Source organism: Stegodyphus dumicola, chromosome 3, assembly GCF_044657685.1.
Source record: "Stegodyphus dumicola isolate Sdum_Otavi_A_Nest chromosome 3, ASM4465768v1".
Taxonomy (NCBI): domain Eukaryota; kingdom Metazoa; phylum Arthropoda; class Arachnida; order Araneae; family Eresidae; genus Stegodyphus; species Stegodyphus dumicola.
In genome coordinates, this window is record NC_140770.1 from 268,663,464 (window position 1) to 268,689,731 (window position 26,268).

The window sequence follows — 26,268 nt, forward strand, 5'->3', positions numbered from 1 at the left end:
ACAGTTTTCATTGTGGGCGGAGTTATCGGCTGTACTTCGACATATTGATAAATAAAATCAGTTGAGATTAAAAATTAAAAAAAAAAATCCTAATGTTAGAGGTTAATCTGTCTAAAGTTTATCTCATTTTTGCCTTTATTCTCAGATTATCTCAAAGATAAAAGAGTTGTACAACATTCAGGTATTGTCACATGCAAAGCAAAAATCGTGTCCGTGCCTGTAAACAGTTCGCGCACGAACTTCAAAATTTTATATTTTAAAGAATTCTTTTACTTCCCTGCAAATTTGAGACTGGCGTGTCTTAATTAAAGATGGCATTCGGAAGCGCATATACTTCTCTAAATTTACAGAAATTAGAAAATTCAGAACAATTTAAAGGGTTAGAAAGGCTGCTAAGTAAGAACAATTGGTTCAAGCCAGTTCTGGATTATACTGAAAAATCAACAAGAGTTAATCGGGTCTATATTGTAGTTGGTAGGCAACTGTTTCAATATCGTATTTATCTCGAAAATATTTTTTTATTTGCACTGAATTGATAAAAAAATTAACTTTTCGTAATAGGTGCTATAGCATTGTCATTCTTTACTTTGTTATTTCATTATGGAATTCAGATGGTATGTGCTGCAGTTGGCTTTCTGTATCCAAGTTTTAAGACGTAAGTTTCAAATTTTCCTTTTTGTGATATTTTTAAAAAAAATAAGATGTATATATAATAGCATTTTTTTCCCGCATGTAATAGAATCAAGGCCTTAGAAAAACCAGGAACTGAACCAGAAAAAAAGTGGCTAATATACTGGCTGTTATTTTCTTCTGTCAATTTTTTGGAAGTATTTCTATTTTTCCTTCAGTGGTTGCCAGGATATTGGATTGTTAAGGTAAATTATTAAAATTAGTAATGTTTTTCAGTTTCAATTTCTTAATCAAATAATTTAACTTTTCCCTTGACGTCTGAGTAAAAGAAAAAAAAAAAAAAATTGAAAGTAATCTGCATGTGTCTTATAAGCTAGTAAACAGAAAATGACAAATAAGATTTGTAATTGAATTTATTTATAGAGTGGAAAGCTTACAGCAAAAGTATAAATATTAAAAGTTATCTAAATATGATAAAAAGAGGGCTAATCTTTGGAATATGGTAACAGGTAGTTTGGCAGCATTTTGGTAAGGCGATAAAGGTTACTAGCTAGGACTTTAGCAGTGTACATGGATAAAGTCAAGAGTGTGCGGAATGCCATTTTTGTGCAATTCTGGGATGTTTTTTAAGTGAAAATAGGTCGACGTGTACATGGATACCGTGTATGTGCAATTCTTAAAAAAGCGGCAAGCAGTTTGCGATTACTACTTGTTACCATATTCCAAAGATTAACCAAAAAGAGAACTTCATCAAATGAATATGATTGACTTATAGGTTTAATCCTAGTATCCAGTGCAGACGGGATTTGGCTACTTTTGGCGACTTTATGATGAGCAGTAAAAACGAGTCATTCAAAGAATATATAGTGTTATACATAGTATACTATGTATATAGTGATAGTAAATAGTGTATAGTATATACATAGACGTTCTTTGGGTCATTTTTGGTGTTGGCGATAATTTTCAAAATTGCGCTAAGGCTGCACCATATACTAGGATTTTACCGACTTATATGTATGTTTTAAATCAAAATTTTAAAAGACAGTTTATGAATATTTCATATTTTGATTTGTATCTAACAGTATCAACATTGTATAATACTTGAAACAAAAGATATGTTTTAGGCATGTTATGGCATCTTTCGACGAAAACTTCTTTAATTATGCGAAAATATTTTTATCTATTCGTTGTTAAAAAATTCAGAAAAAAATATTATAAATCTCCAAATGCGAACAACGACAACCTTCGCATAAGCGAATAGGATGAATTAACTAGGTTACCAGGTTTGAACTATTATCGCCAAAGTTGGCGATGTTTACATTTACCGGGTTCGGTTTAATCCTAGTATCCGGTGCACACGGGATTTGGCTACTTTTGCCGACTTTTATGATGAGCAGTAAAAACGGGACATATACGATGAGCAGTAAACGGGTATTCAAATAATATATATAGTTATACATAGTATATATTATGTATATAGTGATAGTATATAGTGTATGGTATACTATCACTATATATACATAGACGTTCTTTTGGTAATTTTTGGTGTTGGCGATAATTTTCAAAATCGCGCCAAGGCTGCACCGTATACTAAGATTTTACCCCGGGTTCTCTGCGGAAGTGCTTCCATCCTACTTCTTAATATAAAGTGAAATCTGCCACCTAATATAATATAAAGTAAATAATATGCCAACAACTAAATTATAATATATTTTTTAAAAAATTAAGCTTTAAACTGCTGCTTTTAGCACACTGGTATGAATCTGATATAAACAAATATACATGAAATTTATACCATTGTCTTTGCTATCTATATCATTGTTTAAGTTTTAAGAAAATATAAATCATTACTCATAAGCAGATAGCACTTTATTCACAAATAAGGTGCTACTTTGGTAAACGGTTGCACGGACTTTTGGCGATTTACGTTGGCGCTATTTTTGCAATCGTCAGCCATCTTGAAAAACGCTGTTTTTACACATAGTAAAGTATTCATCGTTAAAAGTAATTGGATTAATTTTTTGTTGAAAATGTTTTTTAAGATGGCAGGCAAGTGTAAATAAATACATTTACTATGAGTATAAAATACTAAAGTAAGGCTATTATTACTTTCATATAGCAAAAGAAAAAGAATAAAAACACCGCTATAAAAACATTGTGCCAACGTTTAATTAAATTAAAAAATTACTGAAATTGAATATCGAATTAAAAACCATCCTACCAACTTTTAAAAGAATTAGAATATTATTAAATTCAAATACTTTAAAATACGTTATATGAAATATAATTAACATTAAAACATATGTGACAATAATTATCTCAGCAATTTTTAAAAATAGTGTATTAATTTTTTTAACAAAAATTGAAGTATACAATTATAAAATAAAAGAAAAATATGTACTTACATTTTTTGAGTAATTTAACCTCTTGTTTATTGATAAGTACCACAAAAAAATCGAAATCATAATGGAATCGTCTCTTTTAACCATCTTCATCTGTTATCCACATATCTCGCACTTCATTGAAGAAGTAGTCATTTCCTCCAAAAATTTAAAATAAATTTCCTCTGACGCTATTAACAATTTATAAATAAATCTTTAATTAGGAAAGACAGGTTGGCCAAAATAAGGTCTCAAAGGGCAATTTTTTTATTCCATTACCAATAATTCTTGGTAATTACCAATAACAGCATTCATTTTCGAAATGAAGATATCCATTCCATTTGAAATCTGACAAATTTGAAGAGATGAATAATAAAATTTTAAAATGGCGCGGTAATGCACAAATATTCAGTAACCAATTAGGGAGCTGATTACATCATGCATAGAATTAAAATTATTTAAATAATCATTCATAATAAAATCATTTTTAAAACAAATGCAAAGATAAATTGTATTTTAATATTTAACAGCCATAAATAATGTTTAAAACATTAGATTAAATTTATAGATATTAATAAAACAATTACTTTTTAAGTAAGGTGACGTCATTGATTACATCATCAACAGCATAAAATTATATAAAATATTATAAACAACAAAATTTTTATTTCAAATAAAAATGTAAAATTAAATTGATTTTTAATATTTAGAAGCCATAAATAATATTTAAAACACGGAAGTTATGCATAATAAAATGCATTATTTTTTAATAAAATGACAACAAAGTATCGGTTACCATAAATAACTTATCCAGCAATGGGTTTACCATAAGTTGTATTACTCGCCAAAATCCGTGCAACCGTCTACCAAAGTAGCACCACAAATAATTCCATAAGCAGTAAAAGTTGAAAAGGTCTTAAGAAAAAAAGATAAGAAAATCCTTTCAGTTTACTTACCTGAAATATGTAAATGCAATGCCTCAGAAATTAATAACAAATTTTCCCTCTTTTTTTTTTTTTTTTTTTTTTTTTTTTTTTGAGGGGGTCCCACCAGCGGCCAAGCGGTAAAGTCACTGAACACTGGTAGTTCGATCCAAGGTTCGAATCCCGCAAACGGGCTGGCTACATGGGTGTTTTCGTGGTTTTCCCCATGTGTAACGTGTATACGAGCCAGTTCCCTTAGAAAGTCCTCTACGAAGGCATCCCTCCCCTTAGGCAAATAGCCCTAGTGTGCTTTGCCATGATTAAATACACCACCACACCTTTTTTGAAGGTACTCTTTTCAGTTAAAGAAAAAGTGCTCTTCAAATTCAAAATTTATTCTGCCTTTATTTAATTTATTCCTAATATGACTATCCATTATCCTCAGTTTGAAAATTTATTATATGATTAATAAATACAAGAACATGAGAATCATTGCAGGTGGATACAGAGTTGAATGTATTGATTAATGAATTTGATGAATGATTTATACATGTGTATTTCATTCTGATATATGTTTATGTATAGTTCAACTAAGTGGTAAAGACTTGTATAGAGCCTCAATATTCAGAACACTTGGAAAGAGTGTATTTCAATGCACTTTTCTCTTACAGAGATGTTCCTTCTTTAATTATAAGAATTGTTTGTAATGCATTTAATTCTGCAATTAGATGTATAATAAAATTATCAGCTGCATATATTTAAAAAAAAATGAAAATAAACAGATTTAAATTAAGAAGGAAACTTATTTTTTAATCATTCAGCTTGTTAAGCAATTTAAAATTGATTAAGTTGGGAAGATGGGTTTAAAATTGTATGTTCTATTGAATGGTAACCCTCTAAGAACTGGCAATTAGAAGGCCACATCAGAGATCTTATATTTTTTGCAACTTTTTCAAAGTCATGAATGATAAATGCATGTGTAAATAACAATTTCACTGAATTCAAGAAAAATGTAGGAGACTCGTCTAAGGACATTCCTAATGCTGAAATAGGAAAATTACAAAATTTCTGCTAATTTTCTATCTGTTACCGTTTTATATCCCACCCATATTCAGCTGACCATATAATGTCCATTAATACACACTTCTCTGATGATAAGATCCTATCACATCAAAAATAACCCACTGCTTGCTTCCTGTAGAAGGCAGGTCTCAACTTATTATTTTTTTAATTGTAAAAAAAAAAAAAAAAAAAAAAAAAAAAAGAGTACAATAACAGTTAATTTAGATCCTTATTTATAAAGACAAAATGTGGCTTATTGAGAATTAATTGACATTATATTGTTACAAATTTTGTAAAATTGTTTTATTTCCCCGTGCGATGCAATGCGAGATAAGTTTTAAGAGAAAGCTGTGCTGTGAAAGTAAAAATACAGGAGCATGTGCATTTAACATTGAATAAATGGATATCTCAGTAATTTATATGTAATTTGAAGAAATGTAATTGAATACTAAGTTAACTGTAACCATAATTCTACTCGTTTTGCTTTCCAGAAATCTCAAGAAGCAGAAATGCTAGAACTATTTCTCATGGCCGATTGAAAGCTATAAAAAGGCAGAGAGAGAATATCTCAGCTCAGTAGTTGTTTAGTGTTTAGTTACTGTTGTTGTGATTTATAGTTCCACGTGAACCGAGATAAGTCAAAGTTAGCCTTATCTTTAGATAACGCTTTGTACTGTGTTGTATTTTAGCAGTTTAAAATATAACTACTAATTATATTGCATGATATTTTGAACACTTGTACAAATATCTCTGAGGAAAATTCTAGCATTCTGTTTCTTTTGATAACTTTTATAGGACCTGTGCATTCAATTTGTTACAAACCCGTACCCATGCAACAATATCAAATGAAAGCAAGATGATATGAGTGTTTTTGCTTATTTATAAACGGTGCCAAACTGAGATACTTGTCAACAGGATGATACACAAGTAACCAATATTTTATTTTATTATTAAATATCCTCTGAATAGCACATCATGACTGCTTACAAGTTTGGTTACTTTATAATTTTCAGCACCCCTATCAAAAGCTGCAAAAAAGTATTGATGACTCAATGCACCATGTTGTCAAACGATATTTATGCATCCTGCAAGACAGCTTTTTACTTCTGTGGATATTTTTCTCAGTATGACTGTAGATGATGATGCCATCTATGGCAATTTTAGCATAGTTGTGAACCGCATGTTGCAATTTTGGCATCTTTGGCAAAATCTTGGTCTTAGCTTTCTGCATTCATGGGCCATAATGTGGCTCACTTAAAGGAATCATAAACTTTTTTTTTTTTTTTTGTACTTTTTTGTTATCAGGATCAGACTCAGAAATGTATGTATGTTTATATACACGCATATCAGAAAGTACTAAAAGTGGTTTGGCTATTAGTTTTGTATGTTATTTTAATTTAATTAAAGTGTCTTCAGTTCTTTTTTTTTTTTAAAAAAAAAAGAATGGTTATTTTTTAGGTCACATTCACAAAAAAAATACTTTCAAATCCTGTCAAAGAGTTTGAGAACAAGAGGAGAAAAGTTTCTTAAAAAGCAATTAGGACAATTAATGCAAAGCAAACTATTGAGAGCACCAAAAAAATTTCAAATTTTGATGATGATCTGTATTAAATTTATTAAGCTAGTCTATTTATAATTAGGCAAAACAGCAATCTTATTTTGCAGTAGATTTTGATTAAAACTCTATTGATTTGGTGGGCAATCAAATACAAGTCCCTCTTCTTCAGGGGTTGTTGCATTAATACATAAGTACCATTCTTTCTTCCTTTTTGGTTTTTATTTGTAATAATTTTTTTTATTTTTGTGTAAAAGATCTCATCAATTTTTGTCATTGGTATGAGTTCAGTTCCAGTAACAGGAAAACACCAAGAAAGTAATAATGAAACTTTAAAAACTAAAGTATTACAATTTTAAAAGTATTCGGAAGAACTGGATTGGAATTAAGATCGTTAATTAAAAAGGCAAGTTTTTTTTTAGTGTCGAAAGCCGCAAGTAAATCCAGTTTACCAAATGAAGAAGCTTTGTGGATAATTTTCTTGGAACTAAAATCAAAATTGTGGTACAGTTTCCAACAATGACTGACTATTGAAAATTTTTTATTTCCTCTTTTTGGACATAAGATTCCTGTTCCTTGATGTGAAATTTTAAAACTTATTTAGTTTGGCCAATATCTCTCAAAGGACGCTGACAAGATATACTATAAATTCCTCAAGAATTAAAATTGGGGTTCGAATCTTCCAACATTGAATTCTATTCATAGGCAAGAAAATAATTACCTGAAAATTTAACCGGAAAATCCATGCAATTTTATAAATGATAGAATCTAACATTAAAGTGTTTTTATTGGTAAGAGGGAAAATATTTTAAAGGCTTCATCAATGACAATGGGAAAAAATCCTCTGTCTCAGTCTGTTTCTCTACCAGTTAGAAGCAAATGTATGTTTTTGGTTTTGGTAGTATTAAAATTATATAGTAACTTATAGAAATAACTTCTTCAGCACAATGCCTATTATTTATCATAGCTGTAGCAGTTTTCTGAAATGCAGAATTCAGTGATCAGCAGATATTTTCAGACTACAGTACACATTGATACACTCAAAATAATTGACTTCATAATGGCTAATTAATTGGAATAGCCAGCACATTACTATCCAGGCTATGTCAGTTATATTGCCTGAAACTGTACAGAAGAGATTAGTCACCTAAATTTAAAAAAAAAAAAAAAAAAAAAAGTTCATCATTGGATAAAATAATCTTTAAAACTTGTTGAACCAATCAAATTTCATAAAAATATGTGCTCTTGCTATCATCTAATTAGACTTCTTTTTAGGAAATCGTACTAACTTTGGAGGAAAGATTTTTTTAACTTTAAAAGCCAAAATTTTTAGAGGGAAAACCTATAAACTTCATATCTGTTACAATAATGTCAAGGTTATTCAAAGGTTGTTTTACTTGCTTTACCTTGTTTTACTTACTTACTTACTTATTCAAAGGTTTATTTTCATGCAGTCTTCAGAAATAGGATTAGAGAGTGATTTTATTCTTAAGCCAGGGTTTCTTAAACTTTTTTCAGTCGTGACCCCTTTTTATCTCTGAGAATTTTTCACGACCCCCAGTAAGTATTACGTAAATCCAACACACGCGTGAGTGAAACTCAATTTTTTTTCACTTGTACTGTAATATACTATTGCAGTTTTAGGTCATTAACTTTAATTTCTAATTTTGAGACGTATATCAATGTGAAATTTTTAAACAGGTAAGAGGTGAAATGGCAGCGTCACATGCAAAGCAAGGAAAATGAATGTTTATATTATAAAAAGAATGCGTTGAAACGTTTTCTTTTTTTTATTTCTCTGTATCGTCTTATCTTTATTTTCAGATACGTTGTGTAAAATTATTATAATAAGTTAAAAAAATATTCAAAACTGCTAAAATTTTTGTTGACCCCTGCTGCAGGTCCTGTGACCCTCTGTTTGGAAGTGTGAGTATCAAAATTTACCTTTGTAGCATAATAAATTATTATTTGTAGTGACTTTTATAAGTGGAGTTTCAGATTTGTTAAATTTTAAATTGCTGTTTCTTTCTGTGTGTGCATAAGATGTTAGCTTGTGAACTGTGTCATTTATGTTTGTAATGAGGTCTGAATTTATTTTTAACAGAACTGACTATTCTGTTTTAAAATATTTTTTGTTTCAAAAAAATTTTGATTTCTCACTCCTGTCTGAAATACTTATTTATATGTGTACATATGTATATGTAAAAGAGAACTGTGATTGAAAATACGTGGAAATGATTTAGAATATACATTAGGGTTTTAAAAACAAATGAGAAATTATTTTTTTAAATAGTAGTCTGATCCTATTTTATTTAATTTATTATAGTATAGCATATCGTTATAAGTAATATCTAATATAATAATTAATATTATAAATATTATAATGAGAATCTGCAGGTTCTCCAATAATTCTTTGAAATGATTATTTAAATAATTTTCTAGTGCATGTTTCTGATTTGGTGCTATGCTCCTGTATCAAAGAATGGATCAGATATCATCTACGAATTCTTAATACATCCTTTTTTCCAAAAAAATCAAGAAGCTATTGATAACGCCATTAATCAAATAGTTCGAACAACGTATTCTGTATATACAAATGCTGAGGGAAATTCTACAGGTAAATATAATTTCTGTCTCTCTAATTTTTATATTTATTTAACTGTAAAATGATGAAATATATTTCTTACCTAGATAACAAAGTAAATCCATTTACATTCTGCTAAGGTATGAAAAAAAGCTGTTTTAACTTTAAAAAAAAAAAGTGCTTCAAAACAAATAGAAAACTATATGAAGGGGCCAAAAGTCCTTGGTACATTAAAAATAATTATTGTGAAAAAGAAAAAGAAAAAAAAAAAAAAAAAAAAAAAAAAAAAAATTGACATAAAAAAACTAGAAATTGCTATAGTAACCTGGGACCACTTGATAATGAGATCCACACCTTTATGTATGGCTACTGTTTGGAAAGAGAGAAATCTTCATAAGGGTACCAATTACTATTAAGATGGAAGCATAGTCTTCATAAGGATGCTGGCATCTTGATGTTGGAGTGTCACTATATAAGTCAGGTTTTTGTTTGCTTTATTGACTAACTAATTTAAGCAAGGTATAAAATAAATCCACAGTGCATTTAAATCACTTCATTTGCATAAAGATGCTTTCACCTTTATGACTTGAACTTTTGCCTAAGATGTTGAAGTTTTGTGCATTTGCAGTGAATTAGAATAAGGTCGTGAGTTATGCTTCTCGAAAGGGGACTACTACATTGCAAAAAATGTCATTGTTAGAATACCTTCATCTAGCAAATGGTCGAGGATCTTTATTTTGGCCTCATTAATTTATATGAAAGGATGTTTACATAATACTAGATGGCTCAATATATTGTTTTCGAATCTATCTTCCCATACTTTTATTTTTTGCTTTTTCAAGCATTTTAGCAGATAAGTTGTCCAAAACATTGTTTTGCTGTTTAGTTTTATGTGAAAAAAGTTTAAAATTTACAAATAATGGTTTTCTTAAATATATCATTTCTATAAAATAAATTGAAACTTGGAATAACAGGCAAACATGTAAATATTGCATAATAAAAAATTTCATAATATATTAACATAATAGCTTTTGTTATGAAATTTTACTTACTTATTTAGAGTAATAATTGAAATAGTTTATGCAAAATTAAGAATGAAAATTGTATCTGCAAAGAAATTGAGAGTCTTGAGTTTTCAGGTCAACCAAATTTAGGGATGTTTGTTTAGTATGTCTGAAATCAAGATAAAGATTGATAAACAAGAGAAAATCTCATAGAATGTTTAGATCATTAAATATAATTTATAAAAAATTGAACATTAGGCAGAATATTAAAGATCTGGTAAATTTGTTTTTATGCACTCTAGATCCTAAAAAGGAAGATTAATAAAGAAAAAATACATTGCTAAAGTCCTAGTTAGTAACCTTTATCGCCTTACCAAAATGTCGCCAAACTACCTGTTACCATAATTAAGACACAATAATAACACGCCGAACAAATAATAATTAAGTCACACAACAAAAATAAGCGTTATATTTTCATAATTTGAAAATATAAAATCAGCGACAAATGACAACAAAAATCAGCATTACATTTTCAAAATTTTGCTGGCAGAGAAGTTGCTTGTAATTTATATAAAAAAGGCTAAACATGACTGAATGGAAGCTGTACCAAAATGTCACCAAACTACCTGTTACCATATTCCAAAGATTAACCTAAAATACCATCCATGTTGAAGTAATTTTTTTTTAAAAAAGTTAAAAAAAGTTTAAAGTTATTAAAAAGTTTCAATAGTTAACTTCAGACATATAATATCTCATCTTCCAATTGTTTTTGTGCCATGCCTCGTACATACTATTTTAATGCACTTTAATTGTATGTCTGGGGGGAAGTGATTAGATGAGTTTATAAGCATTGTGTTTTGTTTCTGAAAGCTAATTTTAATGTATTAAAAATATCAGGTCATGAAAAGATGTTTTGTGGGTTTGTTAACAAATAAAACTATTTTGGTGCATAATATATTTCACATGAGTGATAAGATTACCGAACGTTGCCAATTCATTCAAGATTTGCTTCTCAGCATCAGTATTGCTTGTATGGAATTTATCTTCATCAGTAACATGAATTTAACACAGTTTTTCCTCTTTTAAAATTCTTCAGGAAAGCAGAGAGATAGCATTTGACTATCTTCCTGCATTAGATAAGATAATGCAATAATTAAACTGCATCCTAAGATTCTTAAAACTGTTTGAGCATTTTCATAGTTTTCCCATGTATAACATGAACTAGTTTCCCTTTGAAAATCTTTCATAAAAACATCTCTTTCCTTAGGCAGATAGTCTTCGATATTTTGTTTATAAACAAACAATTCTTGAAACTGTTTCATGAAGAGAATGTAAAACTAAGTTAGTGTTACTATTTTATTCAGATTTCTCAGCTTGCTGTTAATATTGGTGTATTGTAAATTTGTAAGTAGTAATATAATGAATATTAATATTTTACAGGTAATTTACATATGCGCCAGCCATATCAGGGAACAGATTCATGAGGTAAAATTCCCTTTGACCTACAGTTTGTAAGATAGAGCTTAAAACAGTGTGATTATTTTTATATTGTCAACTTGCTACATAAACACCTTAAAAATTATCAATTTTGTATTTAAGAGAAATTTTCAAATAAAAGATTTAAATTCTTGTCACAAAATTTTAAAATGTCACATAGTTTTATTTCATTTGATTCCTCCCTTCCAATTTCAAAGTTCAAATGCAATAAAACTCAACAACAAGCACTTTTTTAAATAAAGTATATATATATTTTAAATAAATATACAAATTTTTAATTACAAGCTAGTGAAAATGACATGAAGACATATTTACATGATGTGATATATGAACAAAGGCAAATAAATATGAGGAACAAACATACATTTTGGAAATTAATGTTTGCACGTTAGTGACCTTAAAATTTATCACATTCCATACATTGGGATATACATAACATTTTTCATATTTAGATTATAAAATAGCATATAATAAAGATATGTATATTTAAACAATTTGTAAACTATCATATTTAACGAATGAAATATGTTTAAAAAATTTATAGAGTGTTTCACAACCGAAGATTATATTAAACTACATCAATGCTTTTAAACAGTTTTTTTAATAATTGTTAAAATCAATATGTAAATATGAAATAGCGAAAAAAAAATTTAAAAAAGAAAACTGACAAGATTCACATTAACAAATGAATGTCAAAATAAATTAAACCATAACTGCTCCTGAACATGAAATGCTATTTGTACATGATTATTTGATGAGAAATAATCTGATTGCCAATCAACATTTTTGTCCATAATAAGTAATTCCAGTATAAATTAGAGCTTATTTCAAAAGAAAATCTGATGAAGGGGGAAAAATACAATAAATTAATTGACTCAACTGTTCTAAAGAAAAAGCTCATGTCCATATTGATTGTTTTACAAAAGTATAAAACATCTGTTAAAATTCATTTGTAAAAATAGCTTATTTAATTCTTATGTTTCAAAGCATTTATGAATCTTCGCCACCAACTACTTTTTACCTTCACTATAGAAATTGGTTCATCAGTACTAGACTGAGATATGTCGGAGACTTCTCTCATTTCATAAACCCTTCTGCATACGGGTGTTTTGGAAGACAAAGCAGGAACAATATCTATTTCTTGCATATCCTGATCTTGGACTTTTACCTTCCGTGTTTTCATTAGTTTTTTCCGTGATTTACGTTTTTGAATTGCTGTAGATTTTTGAAGTGTGTTTGTGGGTGATGCAAGTGCTTTCTTCAAACTAACCATGATGTTCACAACAGCTTTAGCAACTTCTTCTGGTGTGGCATCTTTCTCTGACAGTACTGACCAATCTGCAATGTCTACTCCTGGTGGCAACTAAAAGTAAAATGCATAATGAAAACATAATAATCCAATAATCATAAAAAATTGAAGGATTTATTTATTTATTTTTTTACTGTAAAAATTGTACTGCAGTTAACTCTACATTAAAACTTTACTACAAGCAAGCAGATCAGCTTAATTTACAAAGATTTCTTAAGCTATTAAAAATATCAAATTAATATTCCAGTTATTTTTAATAAAGAAATCCAGATATTTTAGATACATATATATATATATAAATGATTTTCTCAAAAGGAAACTGACTTTTTAGAATTTTTAACAAGTTAAAATTTCATATATGCTACATTTCTTTCTTATTTACAGCATATTATTTTCATTACAAATTATTACATTATTTTCACAAATTGCTATATTTCTTTCTTATTTACAGCAATAATAATAATAATAATAACATAAAATGTAGTAAATTATTTAGTCCTCTTAATTAGAATTGTTTTATACTATTCTATAAAACTGTGGAAGAAAATATTTTTCTTTTAGTTGTCAACAGACTTTCAGTAACCATGAAGGTTAATTTATAGTACATATAAAACATAGGATATCCCAAGAAAGAAATGATGAAAAGAATATATATAATATGCTTAATTTCTTATAATGCAGAAGGAATTAGTTTGTAGGAAACATTCCATGAAGGAAACAAAGTAATCTAGCCTGAAGTTCAGCAACCTCATTTCTCTTGGGGGAAGACTAAATAGCTAATAATGTCTCAACTCACTACGCACAGTATGAAGTTGTAAGAAGTGACATTTAATAAGACTGACCTAATTAACTAATAACTGACTTTAATTACACTGCCTGCCGAGATGGTGTAAGTCAGAAACACAGTTTGTGTATTTTATACACCCCAGAGCCGAGATTATCAGAGTACAAGTTTTAGCCAGTACAATAAAGAATTCCAGAAAACACAGTTGGAAAGAATTAAAAAAAGTTTCAGTACACACCTCTATGCGAGGACCATTCGTAGCTCAGACTATGTTTAGGAAAATACTCCATCTCATTCTACGCATTCAAAAGTATCATCAAAATCATTAAATCTTATCTCTATAACTGAAACACACAAATCTACAGAGGTCAAGTCTGTTCCAGTAAGCAAATCCCTTTTGAGTTCTTTCCAGGTATGTTTATCACAGTGCAATAAACACATTGTCTTGGATGTATGATTTGTGCTTTTTGATTGCTTCTTTCCTGAGCATTTTTATGGTAAGAGAAGCTTTTTTATTTGCTGTTCCCCGTTTCTTGCACAACAAACGATGCTTCTTAGAAATTAAGAAAATTCCTTTAGGAAAATGAACATTAAAACTACTCTAAGTCAATACCATATTTACTAATACAGATATCTCTTTCATATACACAGAAGATACATGAATAATTAGTTTTATTTTACTGATTAAATATGCTAATTAATTTTTTCTCCTACATTTCTTTCTGTAATTCATATAATTATGAAACATCAAAAATGTCTCAGAAAAAATTTACTTCAAAGTCAAAACAAAAGAAAGAGAAATTTCTAATAGCTGAAAAAAATTGATATGAGATTTTCAATACATTGTTATCATTTAGGATTTTATGTATGTATATAAATATAATTTACAAAGCAAGACAGAAATTATTGTATATTGTAACAGATGATATAAATCATTCTTCAAGCACATCACCTGCTCTAAGTTACATATCACATGATTCATAAGATGTAAACATTCATTTTCCTTTTTACAGGTCAGAGACAAAATGAACTTTCATCAGGACTTTGCTTGGGAGCAATGTAGCTTTACAAAATCTCTCACTTTTATTTTTATGTGTGTGTTAATTCATTAGTACATTGGATGTTCATCATACTTCATTATCTTAATTATACTGAGGAAATATATATAGTATATATTTTATATAATAATTATTTGTACATTAATTTACTGATAATTATTTTTATACACGAGAAATATAAATCATAATTAAAGTCAAGAAATTCAATTTTTTATCCTGTTTGTATTAGAAAAATGCCATATAAATTGAAAGTGGCATAAAAAAATATGCTACCTTGATCTTAACATCTATCTCCACTTGAAAGTAGAATGTTTTCTTTGCATTTTGTAATATTTCCTTTTGTACCATGTTTATTTTACATAAATATTGCACGAAAACATTAAAAAAAAATTTAATGCATTTTGTGTGCTTTTTTTAAAGAAAATATATTATGCTTTACAATATGGAATAAAAATATGAATTGCACTTGTTAAAAACAAGTTGCAATGTTTTGTAAAATGCCTTTTTAATTAATCACAACAGCATGAACTGCAGTGTCTTGTAATTATAATAATGATCCAAAACTATGGCTGAGTGATTTTATAGAGTAAGTTTAAGGTGTGAATTCCATGGTTTGGAGATAGTATTTAACTTAAGTTCAGAAAGGAGCGGACTCAAAGTATAAAATATTTTAAATTAAAGAAATTTGTCTTATTCATAAAACATTAATATGTAATAAATTACATATAAGAGAAACACCTAATTTGACCCTATGAATATTTCAAATTATTGAAATGACAAAATACTACATTTGATACAAAACACATCAGTGTTGATTATATTTGTAACATTACTTGCAAACACATTTATAATTAAATCACAAATACCTCAAATATCTTCACAGGAACTCCATACTGTCCACCAGCTGCCCCTCCTGTCGACATTATTGGGATAACAAAGTGATCATTCCAAATAAATTCTTCCACTTCGTGAACAACACCCGGACCACCTACAGAAACAAACTTGAAGAATGAGACATATTTTTTATTTATAATGCCGTATTTTAGAACATTTTTTAAATATATTTAAAAAATTTATTACAGTTTGATATTTTAAAAAACAGTTTTTGATAGTACCTTCAATTACAATGCAAGTATCCAGAAGTCTGGCTACAACAGTTTCTCTTTCTTTCACAGAATCTCCTAAAAATACTGTTTTCCCATAAGGCATAGCTTCAAAGCTTCCATCTGGATTTTGGCGGGCTTTTGCTGTCAAATCCTAAAGCATTTATAAAAAGTATGTGATTATTCACATATATACTTATATATGTGTAATATGTATGTGCTTATATATGTGCTAATTGTAAAAATAGACTTTCTATGCTTTTAATCATTCGGTTCATTGGCATAAGTCAAAACAGTTTTTTGAAATTTATGACAGCTTTCTACAAAAGAAGAGAAAAGTTCTATCTGGTCATTCCTTTTATAGTCAAAAAGGACTTTTCTATAGTGAATGCTTTTAGCTTTTTATAGCCCAGGCTTGTTGAAGTGACCTGAACAGTGATATAAATGGAAAGGGCACTCTTAAATGAATATATAGCAATTTTTCATTACTAAGCTTTTCTTGAATTGCAGTACATGATTTAGCATTATCTCTCTGAGGAATCACCTAAAGTCTGTTAATCACAGCAAGTCGCTAGTGGTTTAAGCATATTTAAAATTACCAAACTGTTAAGAAAAATTATATTTGCTCTTTTATAATTTAGGGGAGAAAATGCAGCAATAAATTTTGGTAAACATATAAAATAATTATATTTTTATTATCTGTAATATTAGTGGGCTTATTTTAAAATTTGGTAATACTAGAACTGAACTAGTATGCAATTTTATTTGCACGTTTTGTTTAAAAACTTTTTGTTCATTTCTTCAATAAAAAGCAGATACTTTTAATGACAATTTTCATATAATGTGATTTTTAAGGGATTAATGTTATTTTTGTAAATTAATTTTTTATGAGTTTATATTTTAAAGACATAACAAACATCTTTATATACTTTTTTCACATGTACTTATATGTTGATAGCAAATACATTTTTCTACACAATGAAAAAACAGATACTGAATACAGACATTAGGGTAGTAATGAAATATCAGATAGCTCTCAGAAACAGAGTAATACAATAAATTGTGGCAAAAGGTTGATAAGGTATAGAAATGTATTATTAAACTTTTTTCTCACCTCTGAATCATGCATTGGTAGAATGTGCACTACAGCTGATTCTTCTTTGCTGAATTGGCTGTTATTTTCTCGACATTCACAAAATGTTTTAGCAGTAGTGTCAGCTGCTCCAAAAAAGCCACCAGTAACTAGAGATACTCTTTCAACTTTTGCAAGTTCAGAACCTATAGCTCTGCAATTTATTATGTAAGACTTAGTCAAATAGCCAAATGCTTATTTTTAAATATTTAAACTACTCTTACAAACACTTTTCTTAAAATATTAAATTTTATACATTTATCAAACATAAACTTAATTGATTTTTGCCTGATTTTAAAATTATAATGTTTCTTTTTAAAATACAGTGATACCTCAGTATATGTCTTTGAAATATGTCCTGTTTGAAAGCTAAAATTTTTGTTTGGAATACCACTTCAATTTGACAAGTCATGATTGCATGCACTACACTAGTTTACCTTTTTCAAGACAATGCTACAACTGGCCACAAGGGTCAGTATGCATGTTGTTTTGTTTAGACATGTTAAAGATATAAATTTTTTCAGATATGTTATAGGGAGAAAAAAAGTACAACCAACCTGTTCTGCTTATAGGAATTAACTACTATGTATTCATCACATTATGCAATGATTACACTGATAATGTGCAGTGATTATATTAAAGTTTTTAAAATAAAATCGCTTAATTATCGAGCATTGAAAATTAGAAGTTAGAAAAAAAGGTCTATTTAACGCAAGTGGCATGACCGGCTTTATCCAGTTGTGAGATTTTTTGTCACTTGATACATATTAGCGTATAACTTAAGATATTTTTGCTTTCTTACTTTCTTTAATAATGTAAATGTAATCTTTAATAATGTAAATGTAATAAATGCTATTGGTATCTGTACTTTTCATTTGGGGAAATAAATTTTAGTTGGTCCTGTTTTTCAGTTTAGACTTTGCATAGACTTCATATTAATTACAGTATAAGTGTTAAGATAATAATTTTAATTTTAAATCACAGTAATGGGTTCAGACTTGCTATATGTAATTAAACTAAAACTGGCATCAAATATACATGTGTTAAAAGTTGAGAATTGCCGGATTAAACCATGAATTTAAAGTGCCATATATATGATTTAAATGCAAATAAATACTCCAAGTACTTTTCCTTAATAGCATTTTTAACTGAAAGAGCAAGTGCATTTTGTCTGAGTGGCCTTTTTCAAAATTACAGTTTTCAAATATTTTATCAGCTATAATAACTAAAAGTTATTCTGAACATATATTTAGTTAAATAGAAAAATATTCCGGGTAGAAACAGTGTACTACTCATATGAATAGCTAAAAAGTTACTCACTTGCATATTTCTTCTGCTCGTTGTGTCTGAAGTTTACTGCTACCAGCTATATAAACACACATATCTTGTAGAGGTAAATTTCGTTTAAGAAAGTTAACCTAAAAGTAGAAATGAAAACCAATTAGTTTAGATACATATGTAAACAATTATTTAGCAGCAAACTGGCATCTAAAATAAATATATAATACAATATATTTATTGATTTTAAAAGAAACGTGAATTACCAAGTAATTCATTTTTGCTTCAGCTGTAGCATCCTTGGGAGTCTCAGATGAGGAAGGATTCAAAGCTCTCTTCACACGTGCTTTTAGAACACATTCAAATTGTGGATTGTTGACTTTCTATAAAAGAATGCATTAATTCAGTATAAACATTTAGTCTTAATTGAGAGGATTACAGTATTCTGAGCTAATTTGCTACATCATTTTACTAAAAGATTTCTAATATTCTAAATGGATTGCATATATCCTCTTTTGCATAATACATACAGAGATTATAGCAGGGATGGCCAACACGTAGCACAGCGGAGTTTTAACAGTGACACACGAAGACTTACTGAATTTAAAAAGATTTGGAAAAAAAAAATATCGTCTGTATCAACTCTGTTGATAGATACACCCTTAAATACATTAGAAAAATATAATAATTCAGTTTCACTGCAAGACATCAATTGTAACCTAACTGAAATACAAATACAAATTACTAACCTACGGCAGCAGCATATTACACTGAAAAGCAAATGTAAGAAACTTATTTCAACTGGTAATCCAAATTATACTGAATTTTGGAAATTTGAACCAAAACGCAGTTTTCCAAATTTACACAATTTGGCTGTCAGGTATTGTTGTAGGTTTGGATCAACAAATGTTTTCTATTATGAACATAAAAAATACTGATCAAAATTAACTGATATGCACCTAAAACACCAAATTTTGTTAGCATCTCGAAGAACTAATCCTGATATAGATGACTAGGTAAAAAAAACTATGTATTCAAAAGCCACATTAAGTACTGACTGTTTAATAGTTATTTAGAATTAAATGTTTCAAATTATTCATTTTTATTTTATATATAACCTAGCTGACTGAACCTTTGAAAAGGTTTATTAACAATAAAACCCTAGGTTATACATTTATTTTATTTATTGTTTTTTGAATGTCCATTTGTTAATTGTTTCTAAAATGTCCGCTACTCACACTTGCATAAAATTATGCTATTTGCGTAAACATCGCATAATCAGCCTAACATTTTTTTCACCTTTTTATACTTTTTAGTATGTTGGAAAATTTGGAAACGGCACACATAACTTCCCCCCCCCCAAATAGTGGCACTCTTCCAAAAAAGATTAGCCACCCCTGTATTATAACAAAATGACTACCTGAATTTAACTAATGGTTATTTGCATTCAAATTTGAGTACTTTTCAAATATTTACATGTAACTGTAACTGTTTGTAATAACTGTAATACGGTGCAAAGTCCGAAATCTGGACTCGTCGGACTTCGGCCATTCCAGATTTGGGATTTTTCTGGATATTAGATCATCAGTTTAAATCTAGTAAGATGGCATGTAGAAATTATAAAATTAGAAATATAAAATAAGGAAGTATTCATGATCGAAATTTACAAAAAAAAAAAAAAGCTTAATATTTATTTCTTTACCTTATTAAACATTTCTTTCAATGTAAGTAAGTTGCTTCGTTTTTTTGTGTTAATACTTTCTCTTTAATTCTGTAGACAAACATAATCTCTTGTTTAGTTACATTGTTGAAGTCCTGTAGCTGCTATTTCGAGAATTCCGACTAACTTGTCAATCGAAATTTTCTCGCTGTCAGTAACTTCTCTGTCACTTCTTTACTATCGGTAGTGGTATTTTCTGGATCTAGAGCCATACTGTAGATTTTGCCATTCATAATTGATTGATGATCAAGAAGCATTGTCATCGCAATGCAAAACTTCTTTTATATCATCTTCATTTATTACCACTTCTCTACATTTTTTTTAAAAATCCGTTAATAGGAAAATTTCTTTCTTTTGCAATATCCGAAAACCTTTAAAATTAGTGGCTATCATCATCAAATTTAGCTATTCTTCACTATACATATTTGGCTATGCATCATGAGCTTGATGACAAACAAAAAGATGTTCCGTTAAATTTCATCTTGCTTCTATTGGGCACTGAGATAATTAAGCCTGAATTGTATTATTTATTTATTATATTTATGTCTATTTCTTACACATGCTTAAGGTTTATGAGAGTTTTGAATAAAAAAATTCCCACCGTATGGTGGGCTGCTTATTGAGGGCAGGCGCTAGATATCTTACTGCCTGATGCAGTCTCTGTGGGTCCTAAATTCTGAGACTCGAATCGACCATACGAGCCCTGGCACTGGTTCTGGGTTTATGTGAATAACAAATCATTTATTCTTAATTCAAATAGCCCTAAATCTAATCTTTGGGTCTATGAGTACCATCAACAAAATCTATTTTTAGCCATATGGATAGAAATTTTTGGTAAACTTTTCCCTGTCAACATATTTTAGTGCATTTAACTTAAATCTGTAATCATCGCCAAGCATAATGTCAACGTAAAAGATTACCGAACGCCTTTATTATTCAATTGATAACATAAAAAACTGTTTAGGCATCGCTACATGAGTCATTACTCAATTTGTCATGTTTTGATAAACATGTGGTGATGAAAGGAAAGTATAATAAATAATAATTTGCCAGGGTGGCGTCAGATTAACAATATATCTATGTGGAATGTTTTAGTTTGAGATGTATGCCAAGCAGATATGCAGAAATGGAGCCAAATTACTGACCATACAAATTTATGCTAAAATGATTGTTTCTTCAATAACAAAATATTATTTTATTTAGTGTCTAAGTGAAATTAAGAATCAGGACTCTTCAGATGTTTTTTGTACTGTAGTATTCAGTATCTGTACTTCCATATCAATGAAGCCAGATCATTGCTCTCATTCCCCCTCCAAAATATTATTCCCTTTACAGTTCCCCTTCCTTTTTCTATTTCATTTTATTTTATTTTTCTTAATTCCATAACTTCCTTTCCCTTGCAAAGACAGACTTTGGAGAACTTGATATAAGGTGTTAAGAGATGATTTTAGATGTCGAAGGGACTTAAACAGTCTGACAAGCGCCTTTCCTAAGCGTTAGTATTAAAAAATAATTATTAATACTATTACATACCATAATCATGTCATTTCCCATCAACAGCCTAAACCACTTTGGAATTGGAGCAGCATCACACCTCACCAGTACCACTCGCTTTCTGTGCTCACAGTAAAATACCTAATGGAAGAAATGAATTATTCAGCAAATGCTAACCATTTGCACTATATGAAAATCATATGTGATAAATTACAAAAGAAAAAGAAAATATGCATGTAAACTACAAAAAGTATAAAATTATGTGCAAGTTCCTTTTCACTGGGGAGGTTATGAAATATGTGCATGTAATGCAAAAAATTCAGATAAAATCATACTACATTTAAAATTAATAATTCATAAACTTACTTGCTGATGAGAAAAAGTAGATTTTGTGTATGCTTCAGAAACTAATACTATGACAACAGCTGCTTGATCAACCTTCTGTTGGAAGGTGCGCAGATGTTCTAGTTTTTCGGGACTCAGTGTAGACGGTTGACTTAAATCACTAAACTGAGACATTAATCGTGACAATGGTCTCCTACCTGTAAATAAATAAAGCAGTTTTAGGTATGCATATTATAGCATATATAAATATATTAAGAATTTAAATTACTTACAAGCCATTCTTAGCAATAATATCATAATATAAACATTAACAGAAATGGCTTTAAAGTAAATTTTTTTTTCAAAAATTCTACACTTAATGAAATCTGGCACCTGATTATTGCAGTCTGTTATTAAACTGACAACATATGTTGCATTGCTCATTAATGTAAAGAGCTGAGTGGGCAATGTGTTATCATTGATCTTATATTTTCTTTTTTCAAAAAATAAATAAATAAATAAATAAAATATCAAACTTTCATTTTTCATGGAATGAGGTAGATGTTATACAGTTAAAAAAAAAAAATTACCTCGCATTCAAATATGTGAAAATTGTCTTAGTCGCTATTTTATGAAATAAACACAACTTAATTTTAGGCTAAGAAATACGATACATATTTTTATTATGAAAGTTATAATTTTTTTTCACTTGAAATCTACAAATGAGTATTTTAAAAAAGGGAGAGGGTGCTAGCATTAATATAGGTTGCAATAATTAAAAAAATGCATTGTCTCACCATAAGTTTCGGGTTCTTTGTATATTGATAATGACTTTTTTTCTCCCATTGAATTAAACATCTCAACATCAGTCTGGCTGAAGAAAACATCTCCTTCTTGTATAGTTGGTAAATTTCTAGGTGTGAGAGGATCGGTTAAAACTGTATCTTCAGATCCCATATTGGCTTGAGTATCAATGAGATCAACAGAGCACCATATCTCATGACCAGCTTTTTCAAACATTGTTTTTAAGTCTTGGGCCTACAAGAAATGCATGAAAAATTATTCAGTTAAAAGATGCCCAAAAAGGCCAAGATTTTTTTTTCCTCTTATAAAAATTTATAAAGACATATCTATTATCATTTATCTCCAAATATGTGGGAAATGAACTTACCAGGTACCTTTGCCTTGGATGTGCACTAATTACAATGCTTTGTTTAGATTCTTCATTATAATCTTCTTTACAATAATAATCCTCCCTTGCAGAAAGCAATGGTTTGCTAACTGCACGCTAAAATTAAACAAAACAAAAACAGAAAATCATTAAACTGTCATAATTTTGAAATTGCTGAAAAAAATTCTAGCATTATTTAGCAATAATTTATACTATATATGAAGATGGTTTATTAAAGAGAAATACTACAAATGTGTACATTTCATGTGTATTCACATATATGTATATCAGCATACTACTTCTTTTTAAATGCAAATATACACATATGTGAACAAAAACGAATGTGCAACTACAATAACTAGAACTTTTAAATGATTTTACAAAACATAGAATAAGAATTCTCATACTCCATTTAATATGTCTCTATTTAATCAATACATATTATTCTTTTATTAAAATAAACAAATTTTTTCTTAAATTATAGATTTTGATTTTTGTTTAGTATACATTTCAGAATGTTACCAGTCTAATTATATAACAGTCTGACAAAGTTAAGTGTTAGAATATTTTTTCCAGAATTTATAATTTAATATAACCAAACAAAGGATTAAAAAAAACTATCCAGTGTTTAAATGAAAAGAACAGCAATCATGCTTCTATATCCTGATGATTCAATACACTTTGTTTATCAGTGCCCAAAAGTGTTCTAATGAAAGAAATGTTATCCTCTGAAAAATGAGAACTAGTTGCAACACTAATAATACAGCAACCTAAACCAACATTCCCTTAACTTTTAGACAAATATGCATGCATTAATCAAACCTGCATTCTAGTGCTCATGCTTTATTTTGAAGGAAAAAGATTTTCATTGTTCTGCAATCACTTGAAAATGTATATCTATAGTAATATATCTTCACTACTGTATTATCTCTTGAGAATTGTCTTAAAATATCAGAATCCTTTACTTTTATATTTAAATAGTAAATGTAAATGCATAATTCTACAAATAATGCACTTTATTTGATGTTGGCAATATATTACTGCAGATTTAATCAACTGAACCTTAACGCATTTGTGTATGTTATATGAACATATTGTATATGAAATTTACCATTATCTATAGTATGTTATGGAAAGTATTACTTTGCAGACATACGGGCACTAATGCATATGGGCTTATTAAGATTAATATCTATATAGAATTAATCTATATAGAATTAAATTTGTCTATATAGAATTAAATTTGTATTAAACAATAAAGTACATTTTAAAAATGAAAAATATTTAATAAGTGAATTTACCATAGTTTCTTTTCTAGATAAACTTCGTTTTGGTAATTTACTGTAATTTTCTTTGTAGCATTCTGCTATCTGTTTTGCAACTCTTTTCACATACGTTGGTTCCCAAACTCTGCGATCAGAAGATTTTTCTACTTCACCTTTCACTGAAAATAAAATTACTTTACTCTGCAAATCAAATGTAAATGAGGAAAATAACACATAGAACAGATGTATGAAACCAAAAAATAAGTTCTGATTCATATCATGAAAACATTCAGATAATATTGTTACAAAATTTATATTTTATCTTTACGAAATAGCATTTTTTACAAAGGACAATAATATAGCTAAAAAATATGTAGAAATTGTTAAATATGTGTATAGCTAGTTTACAGGCAACAATCATCTTCTTCTTACATATGAATTGAGTGACATTAAATTGCACAAACCTTTTTCACTTTATAATTATTTATTTTAAAAAATTTACAGAAGAATTATAATATTCTCTAATATTAAGAAAATTTAGGTATAAGACTTTTTTTCTGCAATAATGTCTCAGTATGAATTAATTAAAAATAAATAATATGCTTGATATGTGCATTTAAAAACATTTTACTTATTCAAAAGGCAACAGAAATCTGCTTTTTCTTTTCATCCGCAGTTCTCAATCTATTTGCTCTGCTGCAATCCTTAAAATATTTCCAAATCTACTTAAAATTATAATATTTATTTTGAATAATATATAATTATCATCAACATATCAATAATTAGGAATCCTTTTTTGTATCAAATTACTTTTCTCTGTTTATTTTAAAAATTATGACTAATAAAAGTCATTCAAACAAGTAATTTCAATTTCACCTTTTTCATAACCTTTTATTTTAATTTGTTTAAATCTTATCCAAACATATATTAAATTTCTTGAATTGCAGACTCTTCAGACTCATTTTCTCAAGTAGATTTTAAAAGCCGTTTATAATATCTGCAACCTACTGCCACATGTTTTGTTCTATTGTAAAAGCATGTTTTTATATAGCTCAAAACTATGTAATAACTTTATTATCTTAATGTAATGAAGAAGTAAAGTAAAAATAATATTTTTTATTTTAAATTTTGAATAAGAAAAGTGTAATCTACTTTATATTTCTTCAAAAATAAGAAACAGAAACTGAATTTAAAGGAAAAATGTTTTAATCAAAATTTTCTAGACTATGGATTTTCAAAGTTTTTTCTATGAAAAGGGTGTGCCTGCATATAGCTTGACAGCTTTCTTACATCTCATTATCAACATGAAACTCTGAAATAAAGGCCAAATCCAAATTTAATTTTTTAACACCTTTGTCGCTCAGTGTGATTCGAATGAGTTTTTCGCTAGACCCAAATCAAACTGTCAGCAGGGCGGGATTTTACTATAGGCTAACTAGGCTTCAGCCTAGGGCCTCAAGATCAAGAGGGACCTATGTTAAAATTGTTAGCAAAATTAAAATTACACTATTCTAAAAACAGTGAACACTAAAACACTGAACCGAAAATAAGGAGAAATTCTATGCATGTGACTAATAAACAAACATAAAAATGTATCGGTTAAGATCAACGCATTCGGCTCATTGGGTCCGTTCTTTTGTGTATACTAAATTGCACCATACTCATTGGGTATGGTGCAATTTGCATTCGGCTCATTGGGTCTATACTAGAAGTATAGTTCATATGTTCACTGATTGCTATGGCAAATATTGAAATGCTTTATGCCACTAAGCTCTGGTTTGTTCTTGCATAAATAAAGTGCAGATTGGTGTAGATTGAAACAGACAAACGAACAGACCCGTTGATATACCAATGTTCGGTTATATTTAACTTACTTCAAAAATTTAATTTAATTTGAGAGAAAATATGATAATTTTTATTGCGTATTTTATTTCTGTTGTCAAAGATTTTCATTATTTGAATTTTGTTTCTTTGGAAACGTTGTGCGTTATTTT

The 26,268-nt window shown here is 28.6% G+C and overlaps 2 protein-coding genes across 3 annotated transcripts in view; one reads left to right on the forward strand and one right to left on the reverse strand.

The window, feature by feature from the left end:
- On the forward strand, positions 1–15,152 carry LOC118182544 (receptor expression-enhancing protein 5-like). Of its 2 annotated transcripts, XM_035351910.2 has the most exons (6): positions 1–474; positions 562–655; positions 740–875; positions 8,994–9,168; positions 11,580–11,624; positions 14,743–15,152. In XM_035351910.2, the coding sequence occupies exons 1-5, from the start codon at positions 312–314 to the stop codon at positions 11,621–11,623; spliced, it is 612 nt and encodes a 203-aa protein (XP_035207801.1). In that variant the 5' UTR covers positions 1–311; the 3' UTR covers position 11,624; positions 14,743–15,152. The 2 variants fall into 2 exon arrangements, with proteins under 2 accessions (XP_035207801.1, XP_035207791.1); XM_035351900.2 differs by lacking the exon at positions 14,743–15,152 and having other exon boundaries at positions 3–474; positions 11,580–11,788.
- The window catches only part of LOC118182537 (uncharacterized), a 27,122-nt gene continuing 12,716 nt past the window's right edge, over positions 11,863–26,268 (reverse strand). Inside the window, exons 8-18 of the mRNA XM_035351892.2 lie at positions 24,311–24,453; positions 23,010–23,126; positions 22,636–22,876; positions 21,881–22,056; positions 21,554–21,655; positions 18,567–18,683; positions 18,343–18,440; positions 17,005–17,176; positions 15,903–16,044; positions 15,654–15,775; positions 11,863–12,999 (exon numbers count right to left, since the gene is read on the reverse strand). Coding sequence (XP_035207783.1) covers positions 12,604–12,999; positions 15,654–15,775; positions 15,903–16,044; positions 17,005–17,176; positions 18,343–18,440; positions 18,567–18,683; positions 21,554–21,655; positions 21,881–22,056; positions 22,636–22,876; positions 23,010–23,126; positions 24,311–24,453 — 1,826 coding nt within the window. The 3' untranslated portion in view covers positions 11,863–12,603. The remainder of the gene's footprint in view (positions 13,000–15,653; positions 15,776–15,902; positions 16,045–17,004; positions 17,177–18,342; positions 18,441–18,566; positions 18,684–21,553; positions 21,656–21,880; positions 22,057–22,635; positions 22,877–23,009; positions 23,127–24,310; positions 24,454–26,268) is intronic.

What these genes read in the sequence shown, in the direction of transcription:
- LOC118182544 (XM_035351910.2), top strand. Translation starts at nt 312, where the DNA reads ATGGCATTCGGAAGCGCATATACTTCTCTAAATTTACAGAAATTAGAA. An exon ending in TCGGGTCTATATTGTAGTTG is followed by an intron (nt 475 to 561) that starts GTAGGCAACTGT and finishes TTTTCGTAATAG; the next exon opens with GTGCTATAGCATTGTCATTC. An exon ending in CAGGATATTGGATTGTTAAG is followed by an intron (nt 876 to 8,993) that starts GTAAATTATTAA and finishes ATAATTTTCTAG; the next exon opens with TGCATGTTTCTGATTTGGTG.